The sequence below is a fragment of the Etheostoma cragini genome, chromosome 3 (assembly GCF_013103735.1).
Source record: "Etheostoma cragini isolate CJK2018 chromosome 3, CSU_Ecrag_1.0, whole genome shotgun sequence".
Classification (NCBI taxonomy): Eukaryota; Metazoa; Chordata; class Actinopteri; order Perciformes; family Percidae; genus Etheostoma; species Etheostoma cragini.
The window spans coordinates 23,037,367-23,054,581 of record NC_048409.1 but is presented as its reverse complement, the minus strand read 5'-3'; the positions used below and the strand labels follow the sequence as shown (position 1 = coordinate 23,054,581).

The 17,215-nt window shown below is 39.7% G+C and overlaps 1 protein-coding gene across 1 annotated transcript in view; it reads right to left on the bottom strand.

Moving 5' to 3' along the window:
- Positions 1–17,215, bottom strand: part of LOC117939613 (calsyntenin-2-like) — a 216,910-nt gene that overhangs the window by 70,519 nt on the left and 129,176 nt on the right. The window contains exons 3-5 of the mRNA XM_034865074.1: positions 16,502–16,697; positions 5,972–6,180; positions 957–1,106 (exon numbers count right to left, since the gene is read on the bottom strand). Coding sequence (XP_034720965.1) covers positions 957–1,106; positions 5,972–6,180; positions 16,502–16,697 — 555 coding nt within the window. The remainder of the gene's footprint in view (positions 1–956; positions 1,107–5,971; positions 6,181–16,501; positions 16,698–17,215) is intronic.

Sequence of the window (17,215 nt, the reverse complement as noted above, 5' to 3'; positions counted from 1 at the left end):
CACGCTCTCAATACACCCATGGGCGCACACCAGGAGTGGTTCACAGACAAGGAGACCAAGGTTTGCTTTTGAATTTTCTTTTTGACAAAAAGTGAATAAGGAAATGTCACAAAAACACATTTTCCGATGTTTTGGCCTCACTCTTACTGAATCACGAGGTTATGAATGCATGGAGATATTTTTGCAATGAAGTCTGACATTAGACCAAGATTACCTCACTATAGAAGATGCAGCTCTTCTGTCTCTCCTTTCTCGGGCTGCTGCTGCTGCTGGGGCATTTGGGTTAAGCGGCATTGGCACATGCAGTTCAACATCACATCGCTTTAAGTCTTCTAATAGTTCCTCATTTATATCCTCAACATATCCACGATTCATGGATATGTGTAAAATAAGGACATATTTTTCTTTGTGTTTATATATGGTTTGCAAGAATGGGAACCATTGGGTCTGTGAGGTGAGAGAAGTGTGTGCATGGTGTGCACACTCTACATTACGGCCAAGCATGCGCCCTTAAAATAGCATCTGAATAACGTGCCACTGACTTTATACTCGGAATTGTTTTCTGAAACTGCAAAACAGCACTAGGGAACATTTGACATTAGGATGAACTGGCCCCGGGAGCGCGAGTACATTCCCACATTCCACATTCACCAACGTGAGTCTGTTGAGGGAAAAGTCAACTGCGTTGCAAGATGGGGCCCTATATCTTTAAACGCTTGAAAATGACAACAGAAATAAAACACGATTGGCGATACACATATCTCCGCAATACAAATCAACTGCCATTTGTCTACACAAAAGAGATTTTTGTATTGTGATTTGGTCCGTACAGTCAGGCACACAGACAAAGCAAAATAATCTAAGCAAAATAATTGTATCTCTGGTTGTGGATGCATAAACACTGCTCAGATCTGCCTGAAATCATTGCACATATATTGTATGTGGTGATTGCCCACCTTGCCAGCCAGGCTTGCAGACAGGCTTGACGTCAATGTGGACAGGGACGCTGTGCAAGGCTCTCTTCTGGCCGCAGTCCCAGGTCGTGACCTGGATCTTGTACAGCTGCTGCCGGTCGTAGCTTAGCTTCTCAGTGTTACGGATGTTACCTTGTGTGGAGAAAAGAGGTTTAAGGTCAAATTCAACCCAGAATAGCTTTTTTTTTGTTAGAATGCGGTAAAAACTAAATTCAGTTCCCTTCATGTGTCTCACAATGACAACATTTTGCCCCGACCCGTTGGATGCACTGAAGACCTCAATAGTTCAAAATCAGCTGAAATGATGTCACTTAACAAAATTGTCTTTATAGTGTGTCGTGTGAGTAGAAGTTCAGTTGTTATCGGTGTGTCAAACTACCTCTAAACAAAGCAAATATTCTGTGAAGTTTTGGTTTCTGTATTCCAGTATTTAGTTTCAGTGAAAAAAACTGTAAGTAATTTAGGCAATATGATAATGATAATAATAATGATATGATAATGTCATTACAAGGTATTAGGATGGTTCTTATCAGCAACAATAGGCCTTTGTCAGAGAAGATGTTGGCATGACACAGTAGGAAAATAGTAATAATAATAAGGCCAATCGTTCAGAACATGATGTTTAGTGGAATTTGTGAAGTGTTTCAGGAAGTTATTATGAAAAAAATGTGTGCATAATGTTGTGACTTAGAAACAGGCTGGAGTTACTCTGTCACCAGAGATTTGGAGACAGACTTTATGGAGTCGTAAAACAGCTTGGTGAGCTTTTACAACTAAATGTGCATTATTTTACTGTAGTCATAAGAAATGTGCAACAGATATAATTCCACATGTATCATTACTCTCGACATTCAAATGTATTCTTAATGTAGCTATACTTCAGTCTGATGACTTCTCTTCTGTTTACTGACACATTTAGACGATATAACTACAGACAGTTTGAAAGTTAAGTACACACTTTAAACTGCCTTGAGGAATGTGTGGGTGTGTGTGTTTGTGTGTGTGTGTGTGTGTGTGTGTAACTGTTTGCTTAAAGGAATAATGGATAGTTGATTTTAGCATCATTACAAATCATTGAGAAATTAACTGTGATGCCTTAATATAATTACTGTGACAAATGAGATCATGGTTGGATGACAGGTAGCTTCTATCTCTCACAAGTGGTTTGATTGGTGATAATGTTGCTCAAAATAAAGACAACGTTTTTGTTGCTTTCTGATGTACTCAAGATATTGGTATTTGTCATTCCTCCACCTCTGCGGTGTTACTTTTCCCAAAAATATTTTACATTAAAAGTGATTTAACACATTGCTGTCTGGTTACCGGTGTTGGCGAGTACTACTGTATCCGTGAAAAGAGGTATGTAAAGTATTTAGTATCTCCTGAGGGAGCTGAGCAAAGTAGTTTTGCTTCATCTGGCAGATTTTAGCAGACTTTGGTTGATTCAACCTCCACGCACTGGGGCCACTTAGAGAAGCCACACAACATTCCTCTAAACACATTGCTCCCCACAAAGCTGAAGCAAAACTGGATTGAAATCAGCAAAGTTTGCCTTTAACTGACAGTAGCTGAGTTGCAGTGTTGGCGATGTAGGTCCCAGATTTTGACAAAGCGATGCATCGATTTTGATCCTTTTTCTTAAACTATCTAGAGTACCAGTGGTATAGGATTGCAGTGCTAAATCTCTGAATCATTCTTTTAACATTAATCAATTTTAGATGGACCCTTGGCACCTAAAACAAATCATTAATTCAAATTCACAATTTAATTAAAATGTGTCTGTCATTTAAACATTTTTTTTTAAAATAAGTCTTTAAAATACTGGTGTCAATGTGTGGTTTTTCTCAGAATATTCTGCTGGTTACAGCCTTGAGGATTCTTCTATTTTTAGTTTGGGTCACGATAGAAGTCAAAAGTAATTTCTATCAATGTCATTTTGTCTTTTACTTTTATATTTATCCAGTCTGAAATATTCACATTCATGACAAGCCCAAGTCATTCTGCACACAGCACCTTTAAAGAAACAAATGAGTTACTTATCATCAGTACAATCAGCACCCAGACCACATTCAGTGACCTGGAATCTGCTGCCTTGTTGGTAACTGTAACCCATTTACCAAACCAGAGTCTTTTCTCATGCTGATCAGAGTGCATGAAGGGAGATCTTGTGCTCCTAATGTGTCTGTTAATATTTGATGAGTCTTCCACTACAGACAGATGGCAATGCAATACAGGCAGCCAGACCTGGGCAGGGAGGTGGCCACCTGACTGAGAACACTTTTGGGGTGTCAAGAGCATTGAAAAGATGCAATGTTGGCACTTATTGGCTGTGAGTTGAAGCGTAGCTAGAATGAGTTATTGCAACTTTTATTACATTACATTATATTACAGCCCGGATTCTAATTGAGGTTTCTGTATTGTGGGGAGAGAGGTGCAGAGGAATATTTGAATATGAGTGTGCAAGTGGGAGGATTAGCTGTAATTCATATGAGGACAGCAATATTAATCTTTTCGTCCTCATCGCCATTTCTCTGTCTCCCTCTGAACTTGTTTAGAATCCCTTCCCTCCTCATTCTCCCCTTTCAAACCATTGCATTCCATTTCAATGCACATCATTGTTTTACTATTTTTCAGCCTCATCCATTTAATGTTTGCTGTCTCATCTTTTGTGCGGCACGCTCTCTTTTTTTCAAGTATGCACACACCCTCACACCTATGGAGGTTCCTATTACCGCTCCTTCAATAACTATATCAACGTATCCGTGTCAGCAGGCTGTGCGTGCTGTGACTGCTGGCAAGAGTGGCCAGCAAAATAAAATGACTACTTTATCCTCCATCTTGCTCACTCCATTTGCCTCTCTACCACACACACACACACACACACACACACACACACACACACACACACACACACACACACACACACACTCAAACCACATTTGCATCTGTCTTTATGAATTCCCTCTATCATCATTATATAATTACTAACCAATATTACCAGAGCACATGTCTTTCCGAATGCTGCTAAGCCCTGATGGTCATTAATGCATTATAGGTAGGTTATTACTCCTATTGTTAACAATAGACCAAAACCAACACTTAGTTAGTCCATCTCTTAATTTTCTCTGACTTCCCTACCCTGTTTGGGCATTGCTCCTGTTGAGGTCAGAGGTCACAAATACACAGATTCAGTTTTTTAGTGACTGATCGAGAACTGTTTACTGTCCTGGGCACAAAACGGTGGAGCGACCTCGTCATTAACATCAAGAGAACAATAGAAACTCAGCCAATCTTCCATCGCAGAAAACACATAATTCACCTTGCATGCACCTTGACCCATACATGGTTGTACTCAGGGTTTGGGGACGCAACAATTGGCAGCTGTGATTGACTCACGATTGGTCCGGTGGGTGTATGGGCGGGACTTTGATAGTGCCTGATCACTAGGATACTGCACAGGGATATTATGGATTCACATTTGTATGCACTTGTCATAAGACACTGTGTAAAAAAGACAGCTTAATAAATGTTTTTTTAATACTTACTATTAGCCATGTTAGTAGCTCTGTGGCCACCATACATAGTTTAATTTTTCCAGGAATTTCCAATAACAGCTGTGCACTGTATTAGCAAATGTTACTCACATGTTGTTTTTAAAAGTTTTTATATAACAATGGAGATCTTTGCCAGAGATGAATTAGAAAAATCTGGCTTTGGCAAAAGGATTACTTCCAAATAAGATCAATTCATTATTGCTATTGATCTTTTCAGGATTCCTTGACAATAAGCAAAATATAGAATATCACCAACTCTATTCTTTTAGTTTTGTTTATCCCCAATACAGTTTTCTTTCTACTTCTCTTGCTGATCCTCTTATAGCACTTACTCTTGCCCACACAGCCAACTCCTCCTTTCCTTCCTCCATCATCTCTCTCTCAGGTGCTCTTGAGTTCAAGAGCTCTCAAAGCCTTTTCCTCAGTGGTCAATGGCTGAGCAAGACCTCTTCAAATGCGGAGAGAGGAAAAAGAGCACTCTGGCAGCAGCCTCCCTCCTGTATCATTTGCAATGCTGTTTGGCCCTAACCTCACCCAATCAACCTTTTAAATGCAACACCTCAGCAGTGGGAAACGCTTGGCAGCAACAAACACCTCACAGTAACGCCTCTTGCATCTACTGAATGTCTCCTAAAAACCGAAACAGAAAGTACATGCAGATTGTTTAGAAGAGCCACTAGAGCAAGTTGTATTAAATAGCTTGTCTAACAGGGGAAAAATCAAATAGTTTGAATCGGAATTGAAAGTGTGCACTCAAGGAATACATTTTATCCTACTTGACTTTGTAGGGGCTATCCGACAAGAGTGTTGAAACTAAAAAAGGAGAATCTATGGACTATTCAGAAATATGAACGTTATAATACCAATGGCAAAGCTCAGTGTGTCCCCCATCAAACTAGTAAGGTCCAGAAGGTCAGCAGAGGATATGATATTGGAGAAAATATTGGAGTCTTTTAACAGATTTGTGTGGGTGTCTCTCTCACACACACATTACATCTGTATTTGTGTGACATAATCTTAATTTGAAATAAACAGGAAACTAACTTACAATGCAAGTAGCAACTCAGGAGAGTCAAGTCCATTTGTAAAGGTATTTATAGTTTTAGTTTCTTTTTAGGTAGAAGTGTCTATGTATTTTCATCAGCATTTATCTCTACCTGTCATGTTTGTTTGTGCTTAGACTTCTGTGATCTGATTTGGGGTGACCAATGGCTTACTGGGCAAAGTGGGTACTGTACACCAACAGACATTTCACAAGATAAAACTTCAATGTACTTAAGGTTACACACAGTTGATAGGTTTAGGTGAAATGACAGGGTTTCTTTGTGACAAGTACTGACATATCGTAGGGCTTTTTCAATGAGAATCCCTGGTATTACAAAACTGTGCATCCCTCTGGACGCTTTCAACATGTATACCTATATTTTCCTGTCTTCTACTCACCGTTGCGATCTATGGCGAAGGGTGTATTGGTGGTGGTTATCTGGTAGTTACAGATCTGGCTGTACTGTGGGGAGCAGTCCTGGTCAGTGGCCTCCACCTGCAGGATGCTGTCATAAATCTTGCCCTCCGTCACCGCGGCTCGGTACTGAGGCTCCCGAAACACCGGGGCAAACTCATTCACATCGTTGACTTGAATATGCACCACAGCCCTGCAGACATGAAGGGAAAACAGAGGGGAGGAAAGATGAGATTAGATTAGAATAGTCTCATCTGCATAAAAGGTAACTGCTTTTAAGGCAGATGATCCTCTTTCCTTGGTGCATGAGGGAAATAAGGAACAGTTTGATTAATTTATCAGTTAGATTAGACTTCGCTAGGGCTGGGTATCGTTCACAAATGTCCAATACTGGTTCCAATACCAATACAGTGACTTCAATACCGGTTCCTAAGCGATATTTTTTAATACCAATTTACTAAAACACAGAAAAACTACAAAATTCTTACAGCAGAAATCTTTAATTTTATTTTTTGGCACCTACTAAGTGAGCCCCGTCTCTCTGCATAACGTTGAGTTTTTCCTGCCTGCCTCCGCGATGTGTAACGTTAGACAACCAATCACAAACATTAGATCTTGGTAGAAGCATGCTGCGTGCTTATTGGCTCACTGACACTGATGAAATTTACTAGGCATTAAAAATGGGTATTGAATGACAAGGTATTTTTGACTTTGACTACAGTGCCACCATGACATTGACATTTGTGGTTTTGAGTGTAATTTCTAAAAAATCATCAATCATATCCCCCTCAAGATGAACTGTATTACACCATGTGATCCTCTGTCTTGTCCTTAAACTCCATCAGGTAAAATGTTATTTTTTCTATTTTTATTTTACATTTTGTCACGACCAATACCTGTAAAACTAATGAAAATTCCCATCAGTCTTGATTGTACCTTTGTGTATTAGGAAATGTGAGCATGCAACATGTGCAAGAGCTTGATTCTTTGTGTGTAATTACTATTCTGTGTTGCATTTTGCCAAATCATTACAAACTCAACAAGTTTATAAGAGTAAATGTGTCTTTGATTCTCCATCATACAGGAGTAGGAGTTTAACTGTCTCCCTGACAATAGACTGGGCGCATTGCTCAAAAGTGCAATTTTTCGGAAGGAGTAAGATATTTACTACTGTTACTGCAGCCTATCAGATGATTGTTAAGTATGGACGGTTAATGGCAGGAGTTCACTGCCAGAGATTAATTAGTTTGGTAACCAGTGGTCACAATGGGCTTTGCATAATACACTGTCTGACCTGACCCAATGGGTGGCTTTGATTGTGTTGCTATAAAATAATCCCCTGGCTCTATTGATCTACAATATGCACAGTTCTCCAAGCGCACTTAACTGCACTAATTAATTAATCCGCAGTAATTTGTGTTATGTCACACAGGATAAAAAAAACACACCATTCATCACATTAAAATGCTTTGATCAATACTCTCTGGTGGGGAGAAGGCAACAGATTGCATAATCAATCTTTCAATTCAATGACTGACAACCGGTGATGGATGACGAGTAGACAGACTAATACAGTTTTTAGCGTTGAATGGCAAATTCAAAGTATTGCTATGTTTTAAGAGAAGAGGGGGCGGAGAGGAGTATGTGGTTTAAAGGATTAGCCGGTCAGTATGGTAATGACAGTGAAATTATCCTATTAAAAGAAGCTGTAAATATCTCTCAAACATGTGGTCGGCTGGAGATAGAGAATGTACAACAAAGAGAGAGACTGTTGGGAGGCTGAGCCCACGCAGAATGGATTTCCTCACTGCCTTATCTCTCCCTGTCACAAGTTCAAAAACGCAGGAAAGCATTTGTTTTTGATCATCTACACAAAAACAGAAGCACAGTTAAATAGTTTAACAAACAAATAAAAAATAAAAAAATTGAATAAAAATGCTAAAGTGACAAATAAAGTGGACAGAGGCAGTGATGGTAGTAAATAAATACATTTGAGCACAATTTATAGTAGTTAACTTATAGCATTTCCATTTCATGCTACTTTGACTAACTGTGACTCCATTACATTTCAGAGTAATTTCAGTGTCATTTCACTATTTAATCCATTACATTTATCTGAAGATTACAATCTTACATACAAAACATATAATAAGCCTTTTAAAACATGATTCATGAGTATACATACAGTACATCAGAGAAACAAACTGTACATTAACTAGCTAAAATTAGCTCCTCAATGGTAGCTGGTAAGAAAACACTAATACAACATAACAACTGGCTATTTATGTAATTTTACATGGGTACAATTCTCAATGCATGACATTTTTCATGTGTAACAGAGTATTTATACATTGTGGTATTGCTACTTTTACGTTGCTAAACTGTGATTGGTACAGTGAAGAAGGTGACGTCACCCATTTCCAACTATGCTTTGCCCACTTCAAACCAGTGAGAAGAACACACAAAAAACACATTTAACTAAATGTTTATCTTAAATGAACAAAACCTCTCTATCTTTTACAGAAAACTGTATCGTGTACTGTAGTTGTGATTATAAGTAGCAAGAAACTGCTTCAGAAATAGGTTCTAGGGCATCTTAAAGGGTCGGAGTACTTCCTCCACCACTGGGCACAGGTACAGAATACACAAATGAACACGTATAAAGACGATGATTAATCACTGGGCTTTAGGATTGGTGGAATGTTAACAGCGATGCTAACAGCAGTAAAGATGGCGATAAGAAACACTGACAGATGATGGCAGCACCAGTGTGTGCAGTAAATCCCTCAGCCAGCCTTGTTTTGTCATATTAATGAGGCTCTCTCATAAACATTACCCCCCTGCATCGCCACACTCCCCAGTGGTGAGGGGAAAAACATATGTTCCACTCCTCTGGGGCTTGTAGGACGGACTGCTGTGTGTATGTGTGATTATGTATTAATGCACACTCTTGCATGATATAAATGCAATAATTGTGAATATGTCTCATTGTGAGTGTGCATATGATTGTGTGTTTCTCTACTGATGGCTCACATCTGGCTGAAACAGACGCCTGCTCTTTAGGGCTAGGATGTGTGTGTGTGTGTGTGTGTGTGTGTGTGTGTGTGTGTGTTTTCATGTTGATGGAACATTGCCAAGCTGAGCCCCAGCCATTCCTGCCTATGACAAGCCTCAGCTCATAAGCATGGGGTCCACAGTGAGTCAGAGTGACGCAGAAAGACAGCGGGGGGTTAAGTGACCTAATGTGTGCAAGAATGATCACAACACCACTTCACAAAGTGGATAAAGACCAGAGCCACAGGGACGGCTACTTGGAAAAAAGTCAAACAAAGGTTAAACAAGCTACATTGATCCAGTGTAAGAGGACATCCAATATATGACCCTGTTTTCACTCTGCACTGAAATACAGAGTGTGGTCACATAAAACCATATTAACTACACGTTTAAAAGCAACTATATGCAAACTGACTGCCTACAGAGATAGCATTTATACAATCAACATGGGCATATCACACCTGGGTAGAGTGCGTTTCTGGATTTCACTTTACATCCACCGAAGCAAAGTTACTGTAAAGCTCCACTGCAACACATGACTAGCTATGTGCAGAATTTAATCAATTGTACCTCATTGCTTACTATTACTTTGGAATGAACTTTGGTATATGGTCAAACAGTACAAGCATACCTTTAGACAAGCAACATAGAGAGATATGTACAGTGTAAGTATAGATAGAAACTACTGTAATATTACTACAATGAAGTGCAACCTTTTTTTAGCACAATTTAAATTAAACAATTTCAGCTAAATCAAAGTTTTTCTCAATGTGAAATAACGTGTCAAATAGGCGTTTCTGCAGTCAGGCCTGTAATACAATATGCTGTTCATGACATTGAGGAGCGCTAACATGAAAGAGTGAAAGGCATCAAGGTGTGTGCCAAAAGTTAAAAGGTAAAAACTGTTATTATGCAAATAGATGAAGGTGTAAATCACAGTATTTAACCTGTAGATATAATATTTGTCATGTAGCCAACCTGCATGTTAATATGAGAGAGCTGTCACAGGTTAATTTGATGCCTAAACCTAACCAAACTGCAACCGTTTCACAACGTAAAACCACTAACGTTACATTCTCTGGTGTTGATATGTAGAATGGAAAAGAAGCTTCTGGGTACTTTTACATTTTAACAGTAAAGAACAGAATAAAGATTCTACAAAACGCACATGTAGGATCAACTGTAGAAATACAGACAGCAGTTAAAATATCTGGGATTAATTTTAGACTTAGAAAATTTGATTTGCCATTTGAGCAAGGTCATGAAAATGCTAAATAATTATTCAACAAAATCAGACAACCGCTGCATGTTAAAGCCAGGTGATACATGTTTATGCCAAGTAAGTATTGTTCCACACACTCAACTACACACAGCCACTCAGAGCCATTTATGAATGCCTGCACACACACACACACACACACACACACACACACACACACACAAAAGCAAAGGACTCAATTAATCGTTGTCAAGAATTAGCCAAGAGGTTGACTCATCAATTTCCTTGTGTGAGACTAGAATGGAAATAAACAACCGTAACTATGCCAATGGGACACAACGGAATGGTAACCTCATCAATATGCACAGAAATCCCACTTCCATATTGACTAGCACCCAGAGGTACTACCACAAAACTCCATGGGGGCCTGTGTAATCTCAATACACGGTGATTATAACGCATCATGATCCAGTTCATGTGTACATCTTGCTTTCTTCATACCACATAGTAGGGATCAAATCATTAATGACTAGGACTATCATTCCACAGAAAAGAGGAATATAGAAAAAGTAATATAAAAGAGAATCTGATGCACATGGAGAAAAGATTATTTTGCCTTTAAGAGCATGTTTGCACACAAGTAAATGACTCAGTGTTTATTTGGCCGACTCTGCTGACAAACCTCTAAGCTAAGACGTGCGCAAACGTCTGATCGTGGTTCGAATCTGGAATACGAACGGGTGTCACTTTCTTTCGTCTGGTAACTGAAGCAGACAAGCACAGATGGTGCAGTTCCTGCTACTGCATATTCATAATTGAAACACGGAGACTATACTCTCCTACTATATTTTGTTAGCTGAAGATAAACAACATATCCCTTACACTGTTTTTTTCTTTCTTGCCAGAAATAATAATCACGTCAACTAACAGCTTTTGACAGAATGAGGTTTCACTCATATTAGCATTAAGTGTGACAAGCGTGAAGTTAAGATTCTTGGTAGAAGAAAGCGCCGACACATTGACAGAGCGGCACTATCTCTGTGGAGTCCCCTGGTCTTCTCAGTGCCGAAATCTATCGTGACAGCTTATGCTAACAAGGCACATCTTTTGGCCGACTTCTTTACTCATAACAAAGTGACTTTTTTTGTTAATGTTGAGTGTGTCTTCAGGTGTTTGTTTATGTGCGCGAGTTGGTTATGAGATGCAAAATCTATCCCCAGGTACGGTGTTTGTCTTATTTATATGTAAATGTAGGTATATCAGTGTGAATTTGACTCAGCAACTGGAATTTGTGTGTTTGTGTGCGCTTGTGTGTGCGCGCATGCCTGTCCTTTATCTTGCTGTTCGGTGAGATAATTAGCCTCTCCCAACTGCAGGGAGGTTAGGACATACAGGCCTCTAAGATTCACTAATGATGACATTAATAACTACTGCGTTGCCAAGCACAGACCATGTGTGTGAATGTGTGGCTACGCGGACACGATAAAACATCTGTGTCTCAATTATTTCTGTTTTCTCTCACGCAGGCACATTTACCCGCGCACATATACACACACACAACCTTGGGAGAACCTAACCCTGTTGCGAATGTATTATCCACCCCCCCCCCAGTCTCCTTCAGATACTTAACCCCATGGGCCAGTGTTAAATACATGTGTTGCGGTCAGCTGCAAGTCATGTGAAGGATTATGAATATGACATGTTTTGCAAGACAGTGAGATGTCCCTTATGCCTAATTACTCCATAGCAACAGCAGAAAGTTGCACAGAGGAAGGTGTGTGGGGAAAAGCAAGGTACACACAGTACGGAGAAACTTCTCATCTTCAGATGCTAATTAGTGAGATGATAAGGTTGTTTTTTAACTGTGCCCACCACAAAAGACCTTTAAAGGCTTAGTGGCTAGCTACACTGGATAGTTTGGGGAATTCTATTCAAACAATGGTAAACATATATATCTGCTTTGTAATTATGTTACCCTAAAACTGTGGCTCCTAACTTTCTTTTTTTTTTTTTTTTTTGCATTTTACTCCTTTATAGTTGTGGTCCCTTGAGTTGGAAGTGTGGGCAGTTCACCTGTAAGGTGCTGGCTGTTTCATCTTAATTTTTAGAGGTGTACAGAGGTAGAACTATACAGTATTTTACAGAGAAATAAATATCAGAGAAAAGTCAGAAAAACCAAACATTTTTATATGATTTTTGTTTTTTCTTGTGTCCTATCCTGGTAATCGTCCTGTTTGCTCATGTGGGTTTCCTGATCCAGAAGTTGGAAATCACTGTTCCAACATGAAATTAAATCTGAAGTAGGAGTTTTGATGGTGGTGATGATGATGATGCGAGAGACAAAGGGAAGTGATCACCAAAGTGATCATTTTTCATCCTGAGAGGGATATAAGTCTGTACCAAATATCAAGACAATCCATCAGACATGGATACACAGGGGACATACCAGGACTGAACTGCCATCCATGGGGGAGCTCTACACCCAGCACTGCAGGAAGAAATCCATATAAAGGTGCCTGAGGCCTAAGAATCTCATTGCCAATAACTATATTTGTTATTGTTGTGCAGAAGACAAAAAAGAACCTTGAATCGTTGACCTTGGATAGACTTTTCACACAAAAGTGTAAATGTCCTCATGGTGGCGCAGGCGGTATGTATATTTTTAGTCATTAGGAAATTATTAGTCATCTGGGAAATATGAATGCCGGAAATTGAATGGCAAGCCATCAAATGGTAACATATTTCAGTCTGGATGTGGTGCAACTGACTGACTGACGTTGCCACTCATACAGCCATGCCACGAATAAAGCTACAAATCTTCAATCAATCTATCTTATTCACTCTCTGACAGGATCATAAATATTTGTTGTTTCAGTAAATGTTATAGGCATGTCTTCTGCATTATTGTATTTCTCCATAATACAGCCGGTACACAGCCATCAGTTTTTTGTTTTTGCACACCAGATGCTTCTTTTCAGAAAGACTGGATCCCAATTAAAATTTTCATTAAGTCAAGGCTGAATCAGTGTTGTGTTACATAAATAGACTGATACAAAATGAACGTTTATCACATTTATGGCGCTTTACAACAAAGGCTCATTACACTTCACAGTTCAGTACAAATTCATCATTTGGCAGAGGGCAGCCTACAGTATTGTAGATTAATTTGTGTTTCATTTAACGCTGACCTGAGCAGAAAAAGTCTCAAGGAGTTTAAGGTGAATTCATTTGAGCTTTGCACTTCGCTGACAAGTGACTAAAGCTTTCACAGGCAACCAAGTGGAATATCTCAGAGGACAGTGTGAAGCGATGTGATTCAGATCTGGCAAATGTGCACACTGTTACATCGGTGCTCTGACTCAGAAAAAGGCAGGCGTCAGGGGAGATTCTAGGATCTGACCTTTAAGGGGGCTGAGTCCCTAATGAATGTCACACAGAAACATTGCCTTGCAAAAGTGTTAACCCCCCGCTAAATCAGTAATTTCAGTGGCCAATAATCTCTGAGCTAGACACTCTAAAAACTATGATGGAACTAAACCTGACACTTTATAAGTCACCGTAATAACAACCAATTTTACACAATGTTCTAACATTCAGCAATTTTAGTTGCTTACGTTTCAATTTAGTTCTAATCTGCACCATGAAATTACCAACTTCTTCTCTGGGGACTAGCAACGTTAAACTTCACAACTGCACTCCTGCTCTCCCTCTGACAGATCAGATAGAGACTCAGCCAAAGACGGGAGTCTGGCGCAACTTCCTCTGGTTGGCCAAGACTATGTTTCTGTTAACCCTTTCCTTGATTGGGTTAAAGGTGCGTAGAATTGGCTACAGCGACCCAGGATATTAAAGATGTTTTAAGCTCTTTCAACCTGTAATTGTTTGTCCTCTGTCACAAGTTCGCAAACTCTAAATTAAAGCACTAATATTTACTAAAGTTTTTTAATATTCAGATTTTTCGGGGGACTGAGAGGAAAAAGGGTCTAAAATTGCCCATGGCAGACGTTAAAGCCAGTGTTCATGAAGCCATCTGTTGCTGTGGTCTCTGACAAAGTCAGCACAACACTTTTACTGCAGGATGATGCATGTTATCAAAGGTTGACACTCACTCTGACATCACTCCAATGGTGCCTGTACAGTATAGGACCTGAGCACCTGAGCCTGTGTGTGTGTTTGTGTGTGTGTGTATTTCAGGGCTGTGCGTAGTGTGTTCTCACAAACAGAGTGTAAATTGTAATTTCCCCATTAGGGATCAACAAAGAGAGTATACATACATTATCAGTATTAAAAAGATAAGAAAAGGCATTTCTGTCACAGATTTGACATATTTGTACAGCCAGGGCAGAGAACGAAGTGCAGAGGCAGTCTGACAAAATATTCACACACTGGAGTCTGTAACCGAGACAAGAAGAAATGACAGAAATAAGGACAGAGTTGGACAGCAGGAGCTAGCTGAGCTGTAGTCTGCCAGGCAAAAATAAAGAAGGGAGAAGTAGGGCAGCCAGTGGTAAGCAAAGCAGAGAGGAATAGAGGATCCAGGGGGAATTTTAAACTCAATCCACTGTCACTCCTGATCCTCTCCCCTGTCCTCTTTAGCTGCTAATTTTCTTGACTGCTTTCCTTCTCTGCTGTTGACGTGTCATGTGTAATTTGAGCACAGCCTTAGGCGAGGTTCTTCCTTCTTTCCTGTTAGCTTCCTTCTATATTGGAGCGAGAGAGCAGTGTGGCAAAAGGCCAGCCTCATCCTTTGAGAGTTGCCAGCGAGAGGACAGGCCATTTAAAGTGTCTCCAAATTCACTTTCCCTAAAGCATTAGCCTGTCTGTACCAACAAAACTGGGCCTGCGTCACAGTGGGCAGTGAGTTGTGTTTATATGAAGTAATAAGGTGCTTAAAAGGGATATGTAAAACATGATCAACATCATGGAAATAGTAGCACAAATTCATTTCCCTGCCGTGTCCACAGAATGTCACACACACACACACACACACACACACACACACACACACACACACACACACACACACACACAGCAAATATTCTGTTCCTTCCACTGTTTATTTTTTCATTTTCTTTTTGTTTTCTTTTTTTGTGGATAGCAATGTTATGTACTCCTTTGAGGATATTTTTAAGTTTAACAACATTTTTTTGAGATGTTTAAGTCTGATAAAAACCTGTACGAAAGTGTTCTCTTAATTGAGTCATGAGTGGGGCTATTAGGCTTTCTAGACCTAATCAAACTAACTGAAGTCACATGGTGGTTATTGGGTCATTGTAAGGTCTTTGTATATCCCTTTATCAAATGTGTCCACCATTTGTCTGAGGAACAACCACCATGGTTGAAACGTTGTTTTTTTACTTTAGAAAACCCCTCTTGCCATAATTCCAGGTTTATATTGAGTATACAGTATGTGTCAGTGTGTGTGTGTGTGTGTGTGTGTGTGTGTGTGTGTGTGTGTAGGTGCATCTATAAGCTAGAAAAGATGATAGATTTCTGTAAATTGCTCCATTGTTAGCTGAAGTAAGGGGTTGAGCGAGGATGCACAGAGGGAAGATGTGCAGCATAACAGGCCGAGTGGGGGGCAATTTCAGACAGAAGCTACTTTAAGGCGGACCAACAATGTGACAAGCTGTTTTTATCAATTGACCTCTTGGAAGTAGTCTACTGGTGCTTGCGGAGGTTAAGGTGGGTGTTGTGCCATATCTGTGCTGTTTTTTTTTTCCAGAACAACCTGGGATTCTGCTGCAGCCGAGTGGATTGCAGGAGGTATGTGAAAAGCGTCTTTGCTTTATATGTGGGAGGGAGGGAGAGAGGTAAGCCCCAAACACCTTTTACCAGCCAGCGTACTTTCTATCCTTAGTTGTTCCTGCTTTTATTTGCCACTGTCATTACATTGAAAGTGTCATACTTTCTAAATCATTGTTTTCTAGCATTGTTGATAATTTGATTGGACTTAAGCCATTGTCTAAATGAATGATGAATTATGCAATAAGTACATATAGTTTCAAATAACTTATCCCAAACATTTTGTATATGATTTATGGAAAATCTTGTTCATTTAATTTGCCTTGGCGGTCTTTTCTTTTCACTGAGTTTGTGCAAGTCCGCCAGGTCTAAACTGAAATTTACACTGATTCTAAAACTCTGAGTCAAACCTAGAAATCACGCTTTTTGCCTGGAAATTGTCACATGAATTACTATGCATTCTGTCAAACTTTAGACCCTCTTGTGCCTTACTCACTTATGGGACTTTTTGCCCTCCGTGCCCCCGGGGCCAGATCCGCAGTCATGAGCCTGGATGATAAAGGTGTATTCCTTCTGCACCTCGCAATCCACCAAGCCGCTGGCCCTCAGCTGGCCCTCGCCAGACGTACCGTTGAGCACCACTGCCTCGAACGGAGCCTCCAGCCCGTGGATGTTGAATGCACAGATCTCCCCTAGAGAGAAAGAAGAAGCAGGGGAGGAGAGACAAAAGAAGGAGGGATGAGGGGTGAGGTCAATGTTAATCATGTCAGGTCAGTCAGGTGGAATACAACTGGGGAATAAATGATGTGTGTAAAGGAAGTCTATGAAACAATGGCCATTAACTAGGATTCCTCAGTCACAGAGCTTCTGTTACGTGGAAGCTAGATATTACGCTAATCAGTATTCAGTAATAAAGAGGGACTGCATTACACTCATAATCACAATTTATTTTGTTGGTATTTTATGTTAATACAGGTGATTTTCCCAACAAAATAAATATTGTGTACACACGCAGTGACTCCCTTAAAGGGCCAAAAATTAGTTTCTAGTCTAGCAAACCAAATTACATTTTCATTTTCACCTCATTCATTTCATTTTTATATTCAATACATATATTTGTTTAATGCATTTTAAAAAATATCTTTCTTTCTGTCTTTCTTTCCACATGATTTCCTTTCAATCAGCTCTGTGTGCTCTATTCCTATGACAA